Genomic DNA, 16,311 nt, shown 5'->3' with positions numbered 1-16,311 from the left:
CAGCACAGCAGCTGAGCCTGGAGGAAGAGGGGCCAAAGTAGCACCTGTAGCGGTGGGGAGAGCATCTTGGATGAGTGAGTCATCAGCCAATCTTTCCATAGCCTCAGATGCAGCAGCAGCCGCCATCTGGTCTACCAATCTTGATGATCATGTGAATCTGATCATTCAGCCACCATTGTCACCAGATCCTCCTCTAGCCCACACCTCAGCAGCTGTAGCTCATCGCAATGATCCGGTGGGTGGGGGCACCAAAAGAGGCAGCCTGGGCTGCTAGCCCGCTGCCCGAAAGGCTGGCCATCCACCAAGCAGAACCACATGGTTAACTGCACAGCTCCACCTGATGAAAGGCCAGCCTGCAGGCAGCATGTCTCCTGGGGAGGAGGGCAGGAGAGAGAGGATCAACCCAAACTGCCTCCCCCGGTGCCCCCCGGCTCACCAGCACAAGCTGCCACTGCTCAGCAGCCATCTGACAGTCTCCCCTTCCATGATGAGTGCTGTAAAGTTGGAACAAGGTGGCAGTTTACAAATATCTTCAATTCCATTCATCTTGACTAAGAGCATCACAAGTCAAGGACTTCCTGTAGAATCTGTGGTGTAGATTATCAGAAGCTATCAATGATAAATAGAATCACATTTTTTTTGTTTATGTTGGAAATGTTTGCAAGACTAAAGTCACAATTGCTGCTATCTTCTGCTGGGAATAACTTTCTCTGTATGTATGTATCTATGTTGGGTTCTTGGGCTGGAGTCAGTCTTCAGTTTTATTGATTGGCTGTTTTATCAGTTGAGTTGGTTTTTGCTCTCTCCTTACAGAAGTGACTGTTATCTTGTTAGCAAGTTGGTACCAGGTGAGCTTCTCTGGAGAGGATGTTCCACATCTGGGGTGAGACAACTGAGAAGGACCTCTTTCCAGTTGCTACCTGCCTCTCCTCAAATGATGGGGCCCCAGAAGCAGGGCCTCCAATGAAGAATAAAGGGTTTGGGCAGGGTCATGTGGAATACCTTCACGTAGCCAGATCCCAAATTGTTGTTGTTGTCTTGGCGGCTAGAACAATGGGCTCCATCCCACCTTGGTTTCTCCCTTGTTCTCTCCCAGGGTGAAAGAACAACAAACCTGCTTCTCAGCCAAGTAAAGAGAGTTTTATTTGCTTTGAAGGGTGTTTCCGGTACCTAAGTAGCATGGGTTTATGGGAATCGGGGGGAGGGGGGGCCAAAAATCGGCAAACATTGTCCTCTGTTCCCCACCAATCACCCCCAAAGGTGCCCTACCATGCTGCAAGGTGATCCAGGGTGGCAAAAATCAGTCAAAAAGCAGCTGAAAAGCAGCCAACAATTGCCATTTCCCCCATTTTCCCAACTAAATGAGTCATAAAATGGCTCCCAAACACAAAATGATGGCCAAAATTGACCTCTGAGGTCATTTCCGGCCATCCCCAACCTGCGGATATGTGGGGTTAACCTGTCCTCCCAACTTTTTGCTCGCGTATACCAAGGTTGGGTGCTAATTACCCGACTATGGTTATGTGAAACCATGAGTGCTGGACCCGCAATTAATGAGGTCCTCCTGTAATCTTCTCTTTACATAATTTAACCACCATTTTCTTCATAACGTTAGGATGGTTTAAAAATGATAGAAGAGTGGATTGTTTCCATGCTGGTAGTTATGAAAACTTTCAGTTTAAATTGGAATAAAAATACAGTTATCTTTTTAAAAGTAAGAAAATACATTTCTATGTTCACCCCCCCCCCGTTACCCCAACCCAAGCCCAGAGCATTTCTGTAAACAAAAGGGGTGGTGGCGGCGGCAGCATTTTGAACCTACCGATAATACAGAATAGTTTTAGGAGAAGCCGAGCCAGGCAGCTCGACAGGATGATTTAGCATTTCTCCCCCTCATGTGAGCTACTCTGAGACAAAGGCTTTAATTGGCTACAATATTCCACTCCTCTTGTTTTAAAGTCATATTTTACATACACCACTCTTCACTTGGAAATACTGTCCTGAACAACAATGAACAAACTGAGGAAACTACTGGACAGTGTCAACATTAGCTTAAGCATGACTAACAGAAATATGGTATACAGTTCTCGGCTGATAGCAGTGAACACAACTATTATCCAAGGCATTTTCACCAATTACATTATGCACTAGTTATTACTTTTTAGTCTGATAATTGGAAGCTATTATCAATTATCATGTTATCAGTTATCATAGCTCATTGCAACTTATCCAGCAATAGGAGCCAAGGGGATAAACCCATAGCTTAAAATGAACTTATGAATACTCAATTACAACCAGTTCCCATAACTTATTGCATTTGCTGGTGATATTTATCAAGTGCCCCCCACTGGCAGTTAATATACTGAGGTAACAAGAAGCTCTAATTTGTGATAATGTCTTGTGAGATAGGTTAGCCCAAGTCAGACCACTTGGTGATCCATTCCCATTCAGAGAGCATCATGGCTGAGGGAGGATTTGACCCCAAATGTCTCTAGACTTAGCCAGTAACCACCAGAACCTACTGGCTCTCTCTGAATTTAATTCTGTACTTTACGTGCATACTTTTCAATTAAAAACAGCCACAATAAAACCAAAAGCCACTTTAAAGACTACACACACACACACACACACACACACACACACACCCCTTTCTCATGATCCCATAAGTGTGCTTGAGGGTGGGCAGAAGGGAAGGCTACAGTAGTTTACCTTCCTTGAAGATGATCCAGAAGAGTTGCTGGGCATGCAAATTGCTCGCTCAGACAAGCCGCTTCTTCCCCAGGCAGCGTGGAATTTTGGAGGCTATGCACGGTGCAACTGTGTGGTGCATTGTGGGGATCCCCCTGGCAATGGCCAGGAGCCCACTCCTGTGTGTCAGTACTGGCCGGGAGCAGCCATAGCTCGGGTTAATGGCATGCCACACAGCTCCTGGAGGGTCTCACGGGTAGATAAGTCTAATATCTCCTTGGATGAGGAACCAGTGGCTGAAGAACCACCTGAGAACAAGGAGAGCAACCTATATATACACAATGGCAGCCTCCTTCTCCTAAAGGTGCTCTTTCCTCCCTAATGATCCCTCTCTTCACAAACCCCTACCCACTAGATAAATAGATAGATAGATAGATAGATAGATAGATAGATAGATAGATAGATAGATAGATAGATCTGCATATGGAATCTCCATTGCCCAATCACCACAGTGCTTCTGCTCGCAAACTCTTGCGAGAGCTGCCACACATGAGATTAGCCTGGTTACTTTCCAGTCCTCTGGTACAAAGCCTGATTGTAAGGACAAGTTACATGTTTTTTCTAGGAAATCAGCAATTTCACATTTGAGTTCCTTCAGAACTCTTGGGTGGATGCCATCTGGCTCTGGTGATTTGTTAATTTTTAGCTTTTCAAGACAGTTTAAAACATCTTCCCTTGTCACCTCAAATTGGCCCAGTTTTTCAGCCGCTAAACCTGAAAAGCTCAATTCCAGAGAAGGTATATGGTCAGTATCCTCCGCTATGAAGACAGATGCAAATAACTCATTCAGCTTCTCTGAAATCTCCTTATCCTCCTGCATAATCCCTTTCACACCCTCATAATCTAAGGGGCCAACCATCTCCCTGGCAGGTTTTCTACTTCTGATATATTTAAAGAGATTTTTGTTATTCCCCTTGACACTTCTAGCTATATGCTCCTCAAACCCCCTTTTTGCATCCCTTACTGTCTCCTTGCATTTCTTTTGTCAAAGTTTATATACCTTTCTGTTTTCTTCATTTGGGCAAGACTTCCATTTTCTGAAGGAAGTCTTCTTCCCTTTTATAGCTTCCCTGACCATACTTGTTAGCTATGGTGGCATCCTCCTGAACTTTGTGGTACCTTTCTGTCTTCTTGGTATACATTCCAACTGAGCTTCTTGTATTGTGGTTTTAAATACAAGCTTTCTGGAGTGATTTGACCCTCCTGACTTTCTCTTTCAACTTCCTTTGAAAAAGTGCATTGGATTCTTCATCTCAAATCCAACACATCTGTGTTGGACTTCCTTGACAATTCTCCACTTGCATACATGCTGAATTGGATCACATTATGGCCACTACTACCCAATGGTCCTGCAACTCTGACATCTCGCACCAGGTCCTGGGCACCACTCAGGATTAAGTCCAAGGTCGCCATCTCTCTGTTTGATTCTGCAACTAACTGTTCTAAGGCACAGTCATTTAGCATATCTAGAAATCTGGACTCTCTTTCATTACCTGAATGTGAATTTACCCAGTCTAGTTGAAGTCACCCATTATTACTGCCCTGTCTCTCTTTGATGCTTCTTATTTACTTCTCCAACTCCAGGTTCCTTTCAGCATTTTGATCATTTTGTGATCAGCATTTTGATCATTCAGCATTTTGTGTTAGCATGCCCCTAGTAACACATTTCCTTTCATTCTCAAAATGTTACCCATAATGACTCTGTGGAGGACTCTTGTTTACCTAGGTTTTCTAGCTTATTGGAATCTATCCCTTGTTTGATATACAATGCCACTCTTCTCCCAATCCTCTCCTCCCTGCCCCTTGAATAGAGTTTATATCCAGGAATAACTGTGTCCAACTGGTTCTTTCCATTCCACCAGGTTTCTGTTACATCCACTATATCTATGTTTTCATTAGTAACTAAGCATTCACCCATCTTCACTTGGAAGCTTCTGGCACTGGTATATAGAAACCTATACACCAGGTTCCATACCTGGTGTTGGCATGAACCTTAACATCATTTGACCTATTTGGCAAGCTGTTACGTGTTTCCTTCTGCTCAACTCCTGACTCTACTCTGTCCCCTTCTGGTTTTTCTGAAACATGTGCAGCCTCGCACCTTAGGGGATTTTGCTGTCTGAACCAGATACCACCCAGTATCTGGGTGTCCCGCAGTCCCCCAGGTGTCATTTTAAAAGCTGTTCTGCAACCTTCTTGATTTTAAGCAAGGGGAGGAGGAGAGCTGGTCTTGTGGTAGCAAGCATGACTTGTCCCCATAGCTAAGCAGGGTCTGCCCTGGTTGCATATGAATGGGAGACTTGATGTGTGAGCACTGCAAGATATTCCCCTCAGGGGATGAAGCTGCTCTGGGAAGAGCAGAAGGTTTCAAGTTCCCTCCCTGGCTTCTCCAAGATAGGGCTGAGAGAGATTCCTGCCTGCAACCTTGGAGAAGCTGCTGCCAGTCTGTGAAGACAAGACTGAGCTAGATAGACCAATGGTCTGACTCAGTATATGGCAGTTTCCTATGTTCCTATGCACCAGCAGTCTGGTTCCATCTTGTACAGTGGAGCCCGTCCCTTTGTGTCCCTAAAGTGGAGCCCATCCCTTTGTACAGTCTCTGCTTTCCCCAAAATGTATCCCAGTGCCTAACAAATCTAAATCCCTCTTCCTGGCTCCACCATCTCATCCATGCATTGAGACCCCCTCAGCTCTGCCTATATCACTGGTCTTGCACATGGAACAAGTAGCACTTCAGAGAACACTACCCTGGGTGTCCTGGACTTCAGTATGCTTCAGTATGGACTTCAGTATCAACCTACATTTGGCTTCCAGGACTTCCCAACTACATTTCCCAACATCGCTGGTGCCAATGTGCACCACAACAACTGACTCCTCCCCAGCAATACCTAACAGCCTACCTATCTAACAGTGAATAGTTGGTCAATGAAGTAGTGGCAACTTTGGGGGAAAGTGAACAAATAACACTAGAATTCTTGATCGTGTGGAAGGCTAAAGCTGAGCGAAGTAATCAGTTTTACTAATGATTAGTACATAAGTACTAATCAAAATGATAGTAATTAGTAAAAATGCTACTAATCGTATATTAGGAAAGTTGATTTTTATAAGCTCAAAGCAGCACTAGGCAGGTTTCCATGGCTATGCTCTAATGAGGAAAGGAGCCCAAGATGAGTATGAGTTCCTGAAGAAGGAATTGTGCAGTTACGAATTCGAATGAATAAGAAAAATAAGACATATCCAAAAAAGTGGCTACACAAAAAGCTTAGTGGTGAGCTGAAAGAAAGAAAGGACACATATAAGAAACAACAGGTCACCAAGGATGGTGAGTTACTAAGGAAACCTTCAGGGACAGAATCAAAAAAAGGTAGAGCCCAGAACAAGCTGAGGCTGGAAAGGGATGTCAAGAAAAACAAAAAAAGTTTTTTTGTCTATCATTTTGAAGTAAGAGAAAGAAGGAAATGGTAGGCCAGCTGGGCAGTAAGGATGGTGAAATGTTAATGGGTGACAAAAAGAAAGCAGATATTCTTACTTCCATGTACTTCCAAAAGGAGAACTGTGTGTAACCTCACAAAAGCAGAGTTAATAAAAGTTGTTGATAAGGAGCAGGATAGAAAACACCAGTCTACCTTAAATAAGTGCAGGGCTGGATGAACTGTATCCTGGGGTACTAAAAGTACTTGTTGATGTACTTTCAGAATCACTGCCTATTAGCTTTGAGGAATCCTGGACAACTGGCAAGGTGTGAAATGGATGGAAATTAGCTAATGTTATCCCAGTCAAAAAGGGGGCTGGGGATAACGGGTTTTGTGGTAGTGAGCATGAATTGTCCCCTTTGCTAGGCAGGGTCCACCCTGATTTGCATTTGGATGGGTTTACATGTGAACACTGTAAGATATTCCCCTTAGGGGATAGGGCTGCTCTGGGAAGACCACCTGCATGCAGAAGGTTCCAAGTTCCCTCCATGGCATCTCCAAGAAAGAGCTGAGAGAGACTCCTGCCAGCAACCTTGGAGAAGCACCTGCAAGTCTGTGTAGACAGTACTGAACTAGATGAACCAATGGTCTGACTTGGTATAAGAATCCAGGAAACTACAGGCCAGTCAGTCTGATTTTGATAGTCTGAAAGTCTTGATAGTCTGTAATTAGTATAAATTACAAAATATAAATTTATAGTAAGCATCTTTAAAATAATGCAAAGTTTTGAGTACAAATCAACATGGGTTTGTCAAGAATAAATCCTGACAGACTAATCTTCCTTTTTTTAAAAAAAAATTTGAGTTACTAGCTTATTGGAGTATGGGAACATTGTGACTGTAATTTATCTTGATTTCACCAAGCCATTTGATAAAAGTTCCCCATGATATTTTAGTTAGCAAACTGATCAAATGCAAAGTACATAATATCATCAGATGGAGACACAACTAGTTGGGAAAATTATGCTCAAAGTGCTGATCAGTGCCTCCTCATCAAATTGGAGGGATGTTTTGAGTGGGGTGATACAGAGCTCTGTGCTGGAACTGGTATTCTTCTACATTTCTGTCAATGACTTAGATGAAGGAGTAGAGAGAATCTTCATCAAATTTGCTGATGACCCCAAACTGGGATGGATAGAAACACTTCAAAAAGCAGGAATAAATTTTAAAAAAAGCTTGATAGGATTCAACAATGGTAACAACAGATCAACAGTGTAAAGAATTACCTAGGAAGGGGAGGGCTATTCCCCACTGGAGATCTTCAAGCAGAAAGCAAGCAGGCTACAGCCATCTGCTGCGAATGCTCTGGATTTCCTTCATTGATTAGGGGGTTGAATTAGATAACTTCTAGCATAAATGAAACATATACTCCAGTGCGGTTATTCTTAGTGCATGAGAAAGATCCTTTGGATGGACAGACTATGGTCAGAAGAGGTGCAGGATCTTCTCTTTCCATTTCCCTCCACAACAGCCAGAAGCACACAATCCAAATCAGTGGTTTTCAGACTTTGTTCTGAGTTACCCAGAAGCTCATCAGGGTCCCTTGATGAGAAGCTCAGTGCTGACAAGCTACCTTGAAAGACCATGCCTACTAATGTTCCCTTGCAATGTACAGCTGCAAGAAACTGTTGGGCTTTTGAGTACACAGGTTGATACTTAAGCCTATCACATCTGGCCAGTGCCCTATGTGAACTGAGTGCATCCCCTACAGGGCTGCTCAACTTTGGCCCTCCTGCAGATGTTGGCCTACAACTCCCATAATCCCTGGCTATTGGCCACTGTAGCTGAGGATTATGGGAGTTATCGTCCAAAAACAGCTGGGGGGTCTAAATTGAGTGGGTCTGCCCTAGAATATGGCCCCACAAATAGTCTGAAAGACACAAACAGAAAGTCAAAAGCCACTGACACAAGCATTTCAGACAGCATTTCTCTATGCCCTTATGAACCAGTGCAAAATAGAAGGCCCTATAATCTGCCTCTTGTCTTTATTATCATCAACACTAGGGATAACTGAGGCAGTTGCTTCTTCTTTGCTTTCCTTGGCAGCCTTTTTGCTTCCAAATGGTCTTGCTTTGTGGGCCCACATGGCCCTGCTCATTCCATCATCCTTTGATCTACTTCCCCCCAGGCAGATGACAAGGGAAAGTGCTTCCAGATGAACTGCCTTTGTTTTGTTTTGTCTTATTTACACTTCAGTAGGTCTGAATGCTGCTTCCTTGGTTTAAAGGGGCCTATTAGAGTCGAGAACTCCTGGCCTAGTATACAGTCATATACAGGCAACAATGGAAGAAATATAGACTGACACAGTCACTCTTAATATGCAAACAGAAAAATTACTCTTTTAAAAACCACTAAAAAAATAATGTGCTGCTAAAGCATGCCTACACCAAAAATATATTTTGTTCTATTACTGCATGCAAACATTAACAGCCACCAACTCGACATGGAAAAGCAAAAAAAGGGGGGGGAGGGGCACTGAGAGAACCAAAACCATCTACAGGCAACAAGTAGAGGGAGGTCTGGGTTAAAATAAAACTAAAAAATTTAATCTATCTATATTACTAGTAAAGGTGGTCAGGAAAATCATTCTTACCTGTTGAACTTCACTTTCTCCATTTGATATTTTTTCTGTATATACAAAGGAGTTGAATATCCGCTGTAATAAAAATTAAAGAAAACTGCTTAGATAGATAGACAAAACTGCAATGACTGAACAATAATGACAAACTATATTAAGATGATAAAAAACAGTCACATACAGAACAGGTAATACAAGTCAAGGGATTTAAGATTAAAACATAATAAAAATCAATACCAGCTTCATTAAAAGCATATACGCTTCCATAATTTAATTGAGCAGTTGTTTGTGTTTTGTGGGGAAACAAGAGCTATTGCAACCAGAGTGTCTGATGTTGAATTCAAGTGGTATGAATTTAACATAGCTATGTTTCACATCTGAAATCTGGTTTTCCCTGAATACAGTAATTGTTTACACATACTATACATTTAATTCAATGTAGCTCTTCTAAAAGGGTCTTTTTTCCACAGTCCTTAACTTTCAAGTTTTTTCTTAATCTTGTTTTTAATTTATTGAGAATCTGTTTAAAACTTTCCTTTACCAGTTGTAAGGTTCTATTTCGTATAAGTGGTGTAGCATGATAATGGGGAAGAAGAGCAGAGATGAGCCTGCACCTCTCTTTTACCATTGTGAGTGACTCTGTGTGTGTGTGTGTGTGTGTGTGTGTGTGTGTGTGCGCACACACACATGCACATGCACCAATGCATTACATGTTTGATGAAGGGAAGAAAATGGGAAACACTCTCTTATTTTCACCTCCAGTCACATATATGCACATATGAAGTTGCCATGACTGCAGGCTGCCATCCTGTACTCTCTTTGCCTTTCTTCAGTCCAACGCCTACTACCATTCTTACATTTCTCACAGCTGGACAACAGCAGTAAGGAAGGTCTGACAATTACTTTGGAGATGGAGAATCTTCACCTCCAAAGCAATAGGCAAGGTTTGCATTTGTCTCAGTGGAGGACTTCTCATGCCAAGTCAGGCAGAGCCCCGAAAACTGACTGGGGGTGGGGGGATGGATATGATTGTTGCTCTACCTCTCCCTGTCCAAAGATCTTAGCAGAACTTGGTAGAGGGTTTGGCTTAGCTAGAGGGGAAAGACCACACCCCTTTCCCTCAGACCAAGCCCATAAAAGACACAGATGAGAAACCTAGATATAGTGATTGAAGGTTTCCAAAGGAGAGGAAATATCTTTGATACTTCCTCTTTTCTTCTTCTTCTTCTTCTTCTTCTTTCTTTCTTTCTTTCTTTCTTTCTTTCTTTCTTTCTTTCTTTTTTTTTTTTGAGACCAACTCATCTTTCCTCCAGGTGCACTTCCTGGGAAACATGGAATTTTGATAATCTGCAGCCACTTTGTTTACATCCTTGGCCATCCACATGAATTGATCTAGACAGCAAACAGATCTGTGCTAAAGTGCACAGTCAGACTGGAGAAATCAAAGAAATTAGAAATGTAATCTCCAATGCATAATGAAGGATTGGCAGGATAGCAAGTGGCATTTGCTAGCTTTTGGTTTTTCTCTATGTCTCTTGTAACAACTCACCTGTCATTTTGAAAGCTCATGTATCATGTGAATTAGGGATGTACACGAGCTGTTTGTGCATTCCCTTGCAGGGTGGGGGGGGGTGACTTTAAAAAAACAGGTAAGGTGCTCCATGGCCTGCGCCTAGGTCATGTGTGTGCCAATACCATTAAGAGCTGCAGGAAGGAACTCTGCAGCCCCTCAAGGCTGTTTCTAAAACAAGCGCTGGCAGGGGGAAAGAGGCGGGGAGGAGGCGAGCAGGTAAGGAGCTCCTTACCTGTTTTTTAAAGGTACTCCCCCAACCATCAACCTGGTGTTCAAACAGGTTCGGTGCTCCAGAAAGGAAACTTGTTCATGCATATCTCTACCGTGAATGTTACAGGTTTAAAAAAAAAAAGACTTCCAGCCAAAAATGGTAATTGTGGTTCCCTTTCCCACATTCAAATTCCACCCTCAGCTGAGGTACTGTTGGGATGTTAATTTCATTTTCTGTATCTATGAATCTATATTGCTACTATACTAGCAAACCTAATTCAAGATGAGATATAAATTTAATGCAAACAACTGAATCCATGGATCTGTCAATCATACTGGATTTAAAACTGTCTTTCTAGCCCAAAGGGGGGGAAATCATTATTTGATTTCTGAGATCAAGCATAACACAATAGGCCATGTATTATATACCATTTATTATTGTGGGAAATTATGAAAATGTATTCCTGTCAGCCAAACAGCATGAGCATTTTTTAAAAAAAATTTGGGGAGTTGGGGTGGGGGGGAGAATGTTGTGCCCTGCTCTGGGCAATTTAGGTCCTTTTCAGTTCACCTAATACTGGTCTAAACTGAGGTGCTGGTCTTCAAGTAAGTGATCTTGCATGTATAGAAACATGCAAAACAAAACTTGAAGAACTGTAATTTCACAAATAAATATCCCTCCTGATTAGCCTCTAAGCAGTTATAATTGTGCAGCTCAAAAGGGTATCTGAGCTGCATGGGGAAAAGTTTTGGATTATGTTCCTTGTAGCAGAAAGACTACATTTATTTGAAAACCAATATATTTAATTGTTACACAAATCAATAGTATGTATACTTGTTCAGGAAATATATGGATTTCAGGATAACAAGCTTTAAATCGCAATTTAAATCACCACCAACAGCAACAACAAAAAAACAGATTTATACGAAAAGCACCAAGGAATGAAAGCGTACAAGTTATTTTAAAGAAATATGGGACTAAAGATTACTAGGGAGGGGAGAGAAGGAAGAAACAGCTGTGATTTCATGTTTAAAATGATGAAAAAAGTTTGCAGAAGAATAAGAAGAACAATAATTTAATTTCAAGTGGTCCACAGTTAAACTAAGATGAGTTTGATTTTAAAATATTTTGACAAAACATTTTAATTAAAATGATAAAAAATATGTTTGGCTATATTAAGTGATAAATTATTTTCTCCAAGATGCTATATTGGAGACTACATAGTATTTATTTTGTTGTCCAGTTTAGTCTTCCAATTCTAATCTGCATATGTTGAGCAAAAAAAGAAAAACCCCTATAATATCCCCATACATCAACCACATGTAACATCTAATCAAATAAAGTTATAAAAAGCAAATTGGCAAGCGGAATTATTTTCCCAGCACTCCTGTTTCCATTAGTCAAAGAAGATATATCCATAGTCACCCAAAACACCATAAAATAATCTTACATTTTGTTCCACTGATCTTATGACTGTCACTTTCCCTTATTCCTTTCCCTCTTGGGGACTTCAGGAATTTCAGAAATTTGAACTCTTAATTCTAAGGCCACCCCTGGAGAGGACTGCAGTAAATCTTCTGAGTTTACAAGTCCCTGTGAGCCTAAAGTGATTAAAGAGACAAAACACAAGTATTCTGGAAAGCCCAACACTGAAACTTCCCCGCTTTCTACATTTTTATAAAAACCTCTGATCCATAGATTATCTACTCTCCATTTAGATGAAGAGATAATTTAACATAAGAAGAAAATACATTAAATGGTGCTATTTAGATGCAAAATACTGTATTTTCTTTTCTACTCACAAATTGCTACATTTCTGCACATCAAAAAGAATGAGGAAATAGTCCCTCAATAAAATGAGGTTTCTCCCCTTAATGTGAAGCTGGCCCCTCACCTAAACTTTCACACATGCAGTGTAGGAAGGTTTTAAAATATGAATAGTCATGAATTAGAGCAGTCAGAATACTGATAATCTTCCATTTGTCTATGTAGCTTACATTTTTAAGTAAACATGCACTTTTGTGATATTTTAACAATAAATCTTTTATCAACATTTTGCCTATCATGTTAAATTTAGAAACTTAAACACTGCTGTCTTTCAAAATTTGTATTCCAACAATGAAGCTAAAGAAATTGTGAAGACCAAAAACGGGAGCACACCAAAAATAGGGTAAATGTAAGAAAACAACAGAACTAAAACAAGGGCTGTTCATACAGAGGACTTAATGGCTAGTATCCACAGCAACACTAGCGCAGGAGTGTGAGCACAAGGTGTTTTTCTCATTCCTTCCTCCTCTGCAGTCCCAATATCACTAAAACACCATTCCTAAGAGTCTGTGGAGCTTCCTTTAGCATCTCTACGTTGAAGAGAAAAGAAAGGGATATATATTTTATATAAATGAATAAAGTTTTTAAAAAGAACAACTGGCACACACAGACGCACAATACCCCACTAATTACAGTGATCCTCCCACTGTTAGAATTTGTAGCATGTGGGAAGTACAGGCATATACCTGAGTCACCTGTCAATTCTGCATGTGGTAGAAGACATGAGTGGAAAACATTCTCAGTGTGTGAACCAATCTAGCAATACAACTGATGAACTTTTGCTTGGGAGCATGATGTTTCATACACCTGTACTGATTCTAGGTTGCCAGTGTCACAAGTAAATGGGCAGAAGAGAGAAACCAACAGTTCCTAACCTAGCCCAAGCACCAGCCTTGTGACAAAACTACAAGTAAGGCAGGAGGATCCATGATCAGATATTCCAACATATTGTTGGGATATCAACTTGAGAGCAACCACCATGGCTTTGCATTGGTTCAGAGTGAGGGTGGGTGTATTGTATTTAACTCTTCAATGAGTCCTGTTTTATAATTTTAATTTGTTCTCTTGCCCTGCAACAGAAACACCCCTCCACAGCATGACAATGCACACCGCAACAGAAACACCCCTCCACAGCATGACAATGCACACCTTTTCCAATTGTAACGAGAGAGAGAGAGAGAGAGAGAGAGAGAATAAATATGAATGACCATACAGGCCCAATCATTTTTAACTCGCCAGGCACTCAGGGATTAATCTGAGGCCCTTCTCCACGTGCTGCTAACTCAAGAGGTTAGGTGAAGTGGCAACTAGAGATAGGGCCTTTCCTTAGGTGGCACCTTTAGGAATAAGTCAAAACTATTCTGTTCTCATATGTGCTTCCTTCAGTCCTGTAGTTAAGTACTCACCTGGATGCCACAGGCAACCAGGAATTATATCCAGGGTGAGTGACACAACTTTTAAAATGTTGTGTCTATGTAGGTAGCAGTGGCTTTAGCAGCACTTGAAATGCTGATACTGGCCAACATCCTGACTAAATTTGGTATTCCTAACGTCTTTTTAATTTCAATGGGACTTCCTTGAGTAAATTTAGTCAGGATGTCAGTCAATGTTCTTAGTGTCTGGCTACTATCAATTGACATTTTCCCCTCTAGAATGCACCAGGAAATGATGTTACATGTCATAGCATCATTTCTTACTGCATTCTAGAGAACGGAAATTGGAAATTGGCAGGAGCCAGCTGTGGCAACATTACCGGTGTTTCATACTGTTAAAGCTGCTGTTGCAAAGGAATGGATTAAATCGGTTAAAGAAAAAACTTTACTGTTGCCAACAATGGTAAATGCCCTGAAACTCTTTGGTAGTTTAGAAAGGGTCATTCTCCTTATTTATTTCTTCCCTCTGCTCATGAACCCACCACAGATTTTACCCAATATTTGCAATAATTCCCCATAAACAGGTAAGTAACTTTTTTTGGAATTACTTTTATTACAAGTAACTTTATTACAAGGCTGGCTTCATTCACCTCTTTTTCTTTTCTTCCTTCTTTGATGGAAAAGACCACCTTGCTATGGAACCTTATCTTAATCTGAAGGCCGCAGATAAGGATCCAGCTAGGAATGGGGGAGGAAGCAGTAAAGATGACACTCTGCACTTGCTACAAAGCAGTAGTGCTTAAGAAATAATCTAGTTAGTATCTCAAAAAAATTCCATTATCTTCATTTATTTAGTTTTCAAACAGATTGAAAAGGAATTGCTTTTCTGAGACACTTCAAAAAGGTTTTTTTTTACTGGGACAGAGGTTTAGGGGAGGGGTTTTCTGATTCCTAATGCCTTTATTGCCTCTATTCTTTCCTCCCATTTATCAGTGACTCAAATCTTTCAAAATTTATCAAAATCACGGGGAAAAGATCAAATTACTAGAACCACAATTGTTTATGCAAAGGATAAAACCTTTTTCTACCAAGTTTCATTTCTGGTACAGCCCACTGTAGGCAAAAGTGCTTTTCTTTTTTAACATTTTATTTATAAGTCAATGAGACAGTGTACTTACTCAATGCAATGCTCATATTAAAAAACTTCTAGACTGAGGCCATAAAAACCTGGAGTGAAGCCCCAACAGGGGCACTGTATTTCTAGACATAACCCCTTAGAAATCCATATTTACCCGCAGCAAAGAAGAGCTGGAAATTTACCAAAAATGTCATCAAGGTACTTTTTAAAAGCCAAAGAAGGAAGGGGGAATGCAAGAAAATTAGTTCCACATGTTAAAACGATTCAGCATTTAGTCTATGTAATTTAACTAACATTATACTCCTGACAATGAGCATGGAAACCTTTCAGAAAACTAAAGTTGATGTTATACAACCTCAAAATATAAAGCAGATGGTAGAAATAAATCTCTGTACACAATTTTTTTTAAATCGCAAGGTTGGGAGTAGAAGAGGGGGCAATTTATTTATTATGATCCACAACAAAGTAGTAATAATTCTCCAGTAGGATTCTAGTATTCTCAGTGGACATTAAGATCAGAATGACACAAGAAGCAGAAGGAAAACCCACACCCAATCATAGTCCAAAAATGCAATGGTGCAGAGTCCAAATGCTTTCACTGTACAAGACAGACTAGACAGGTATAAACATTCAGCACAAAAACAGTTTAAAATGTAAATGAAAAAGGACAGACTATAAATTACTAATGCACCCTAATATTCTGAGCAGAGCCCAGACGAAAATTACATGATAAGAGGAAGCAGGGGAGTATCTATAATTGAGCAAAAGGGTTCAAAGAACATGGGCCCCCAGCTCCTAAGGGCCCTGCAGCTTCATCCCTCCCTATTCTCTTCATTATCTCCCTCACTCTGGGGGGCTGCCAGAGAGACAGATGAACACGACCCCCCTCTCCCCTAGCTACGCCCCTGAGAGGAAGCCACACATTTTCATGTACAATATGTTAAAGACAGCCATATCTATCTGCACGACTGCTTCAGTATATGGCAGCCTAGCCCATAATGAATTTGAAGGAACTGTTGAGCCCAAATAAGTTCCAGCTGCTTCAGCCTGTGATAGCTGGTGAACCAACACTTTGTATCTATTGCCACATGCTGAATTCAACTTTGGGACGTTGCCACACACCACACTAAATTAATGCACACAACCTGCTCACCACAGGTCCAAAAGCAGGAATTCAGCTTTACCTAGGCTTTTCCTAAAGCCAAAATAGCTGTTCTTTATGCTGACATGGTTGTGAGAATAAGCTTCAGTTTTTAGTATTTATGGCAGTGATGATAAGCACCAAGAGAGGATAGATATATTGCTCAGCTGCCTTGATTGTCACCATCAACAAGTGGCAATCAAAGAAGCAGAAGGATCACTTTCACACTAGCTAAGAAGTGCAGAAGACA

At 41.0% G+C, this 16,311-nt stretch overlaps 1 protein-coding gene across 5 annotated transcripts in view; it reads right to left on the bottom strand.

The window, feature by feature from the left end:
• Positions 1 to 16,311, bottom strand: part of CACHD1 (cache domain containing 1) — a 230,064-nt gene that overhangs the window by 141,799 nt on the left and 71,954 nt on the right. For 2 of the 5 annotated variants that reach the window (XM_053243265.1, XM_053243269.1), the window contains exon 2: positions 8,814 to 8,876. In XM_053243265.1, the coding sequence (XP_053099240.1) occupies positions 8,814 to 8,876 (63 nt within the window). Of the gene's footprint in view, positions 1 to 8,813; positions 8,877 to 9,953; positions 10,231 to 12,032; positions 16,019 to 16,311 lie in introns of those variants that run through there. The other 3 variants (XM_053243266.1, XM_053243268.1, XM_053243267.1) reach the window with 3 other exon arrangements.

This window comes from Hemicordylus capensis, chromosome 4 (genome assembly GCF_027244095.1).
Source record: "Hemicordylus capensis ecotype Gifberg chromosome 4, rHemCap1.1.pri, whole genome shotgun sequence".
NCBI lineage: Eukaryota > Metazoa > Chordata > Lepidosauria > Squamata > Cordylidae > Hemicordylus > Hemicordylus capensis.
This window is presented reverse-complemented; position numbering and strand designations above follow the sequence as displayed.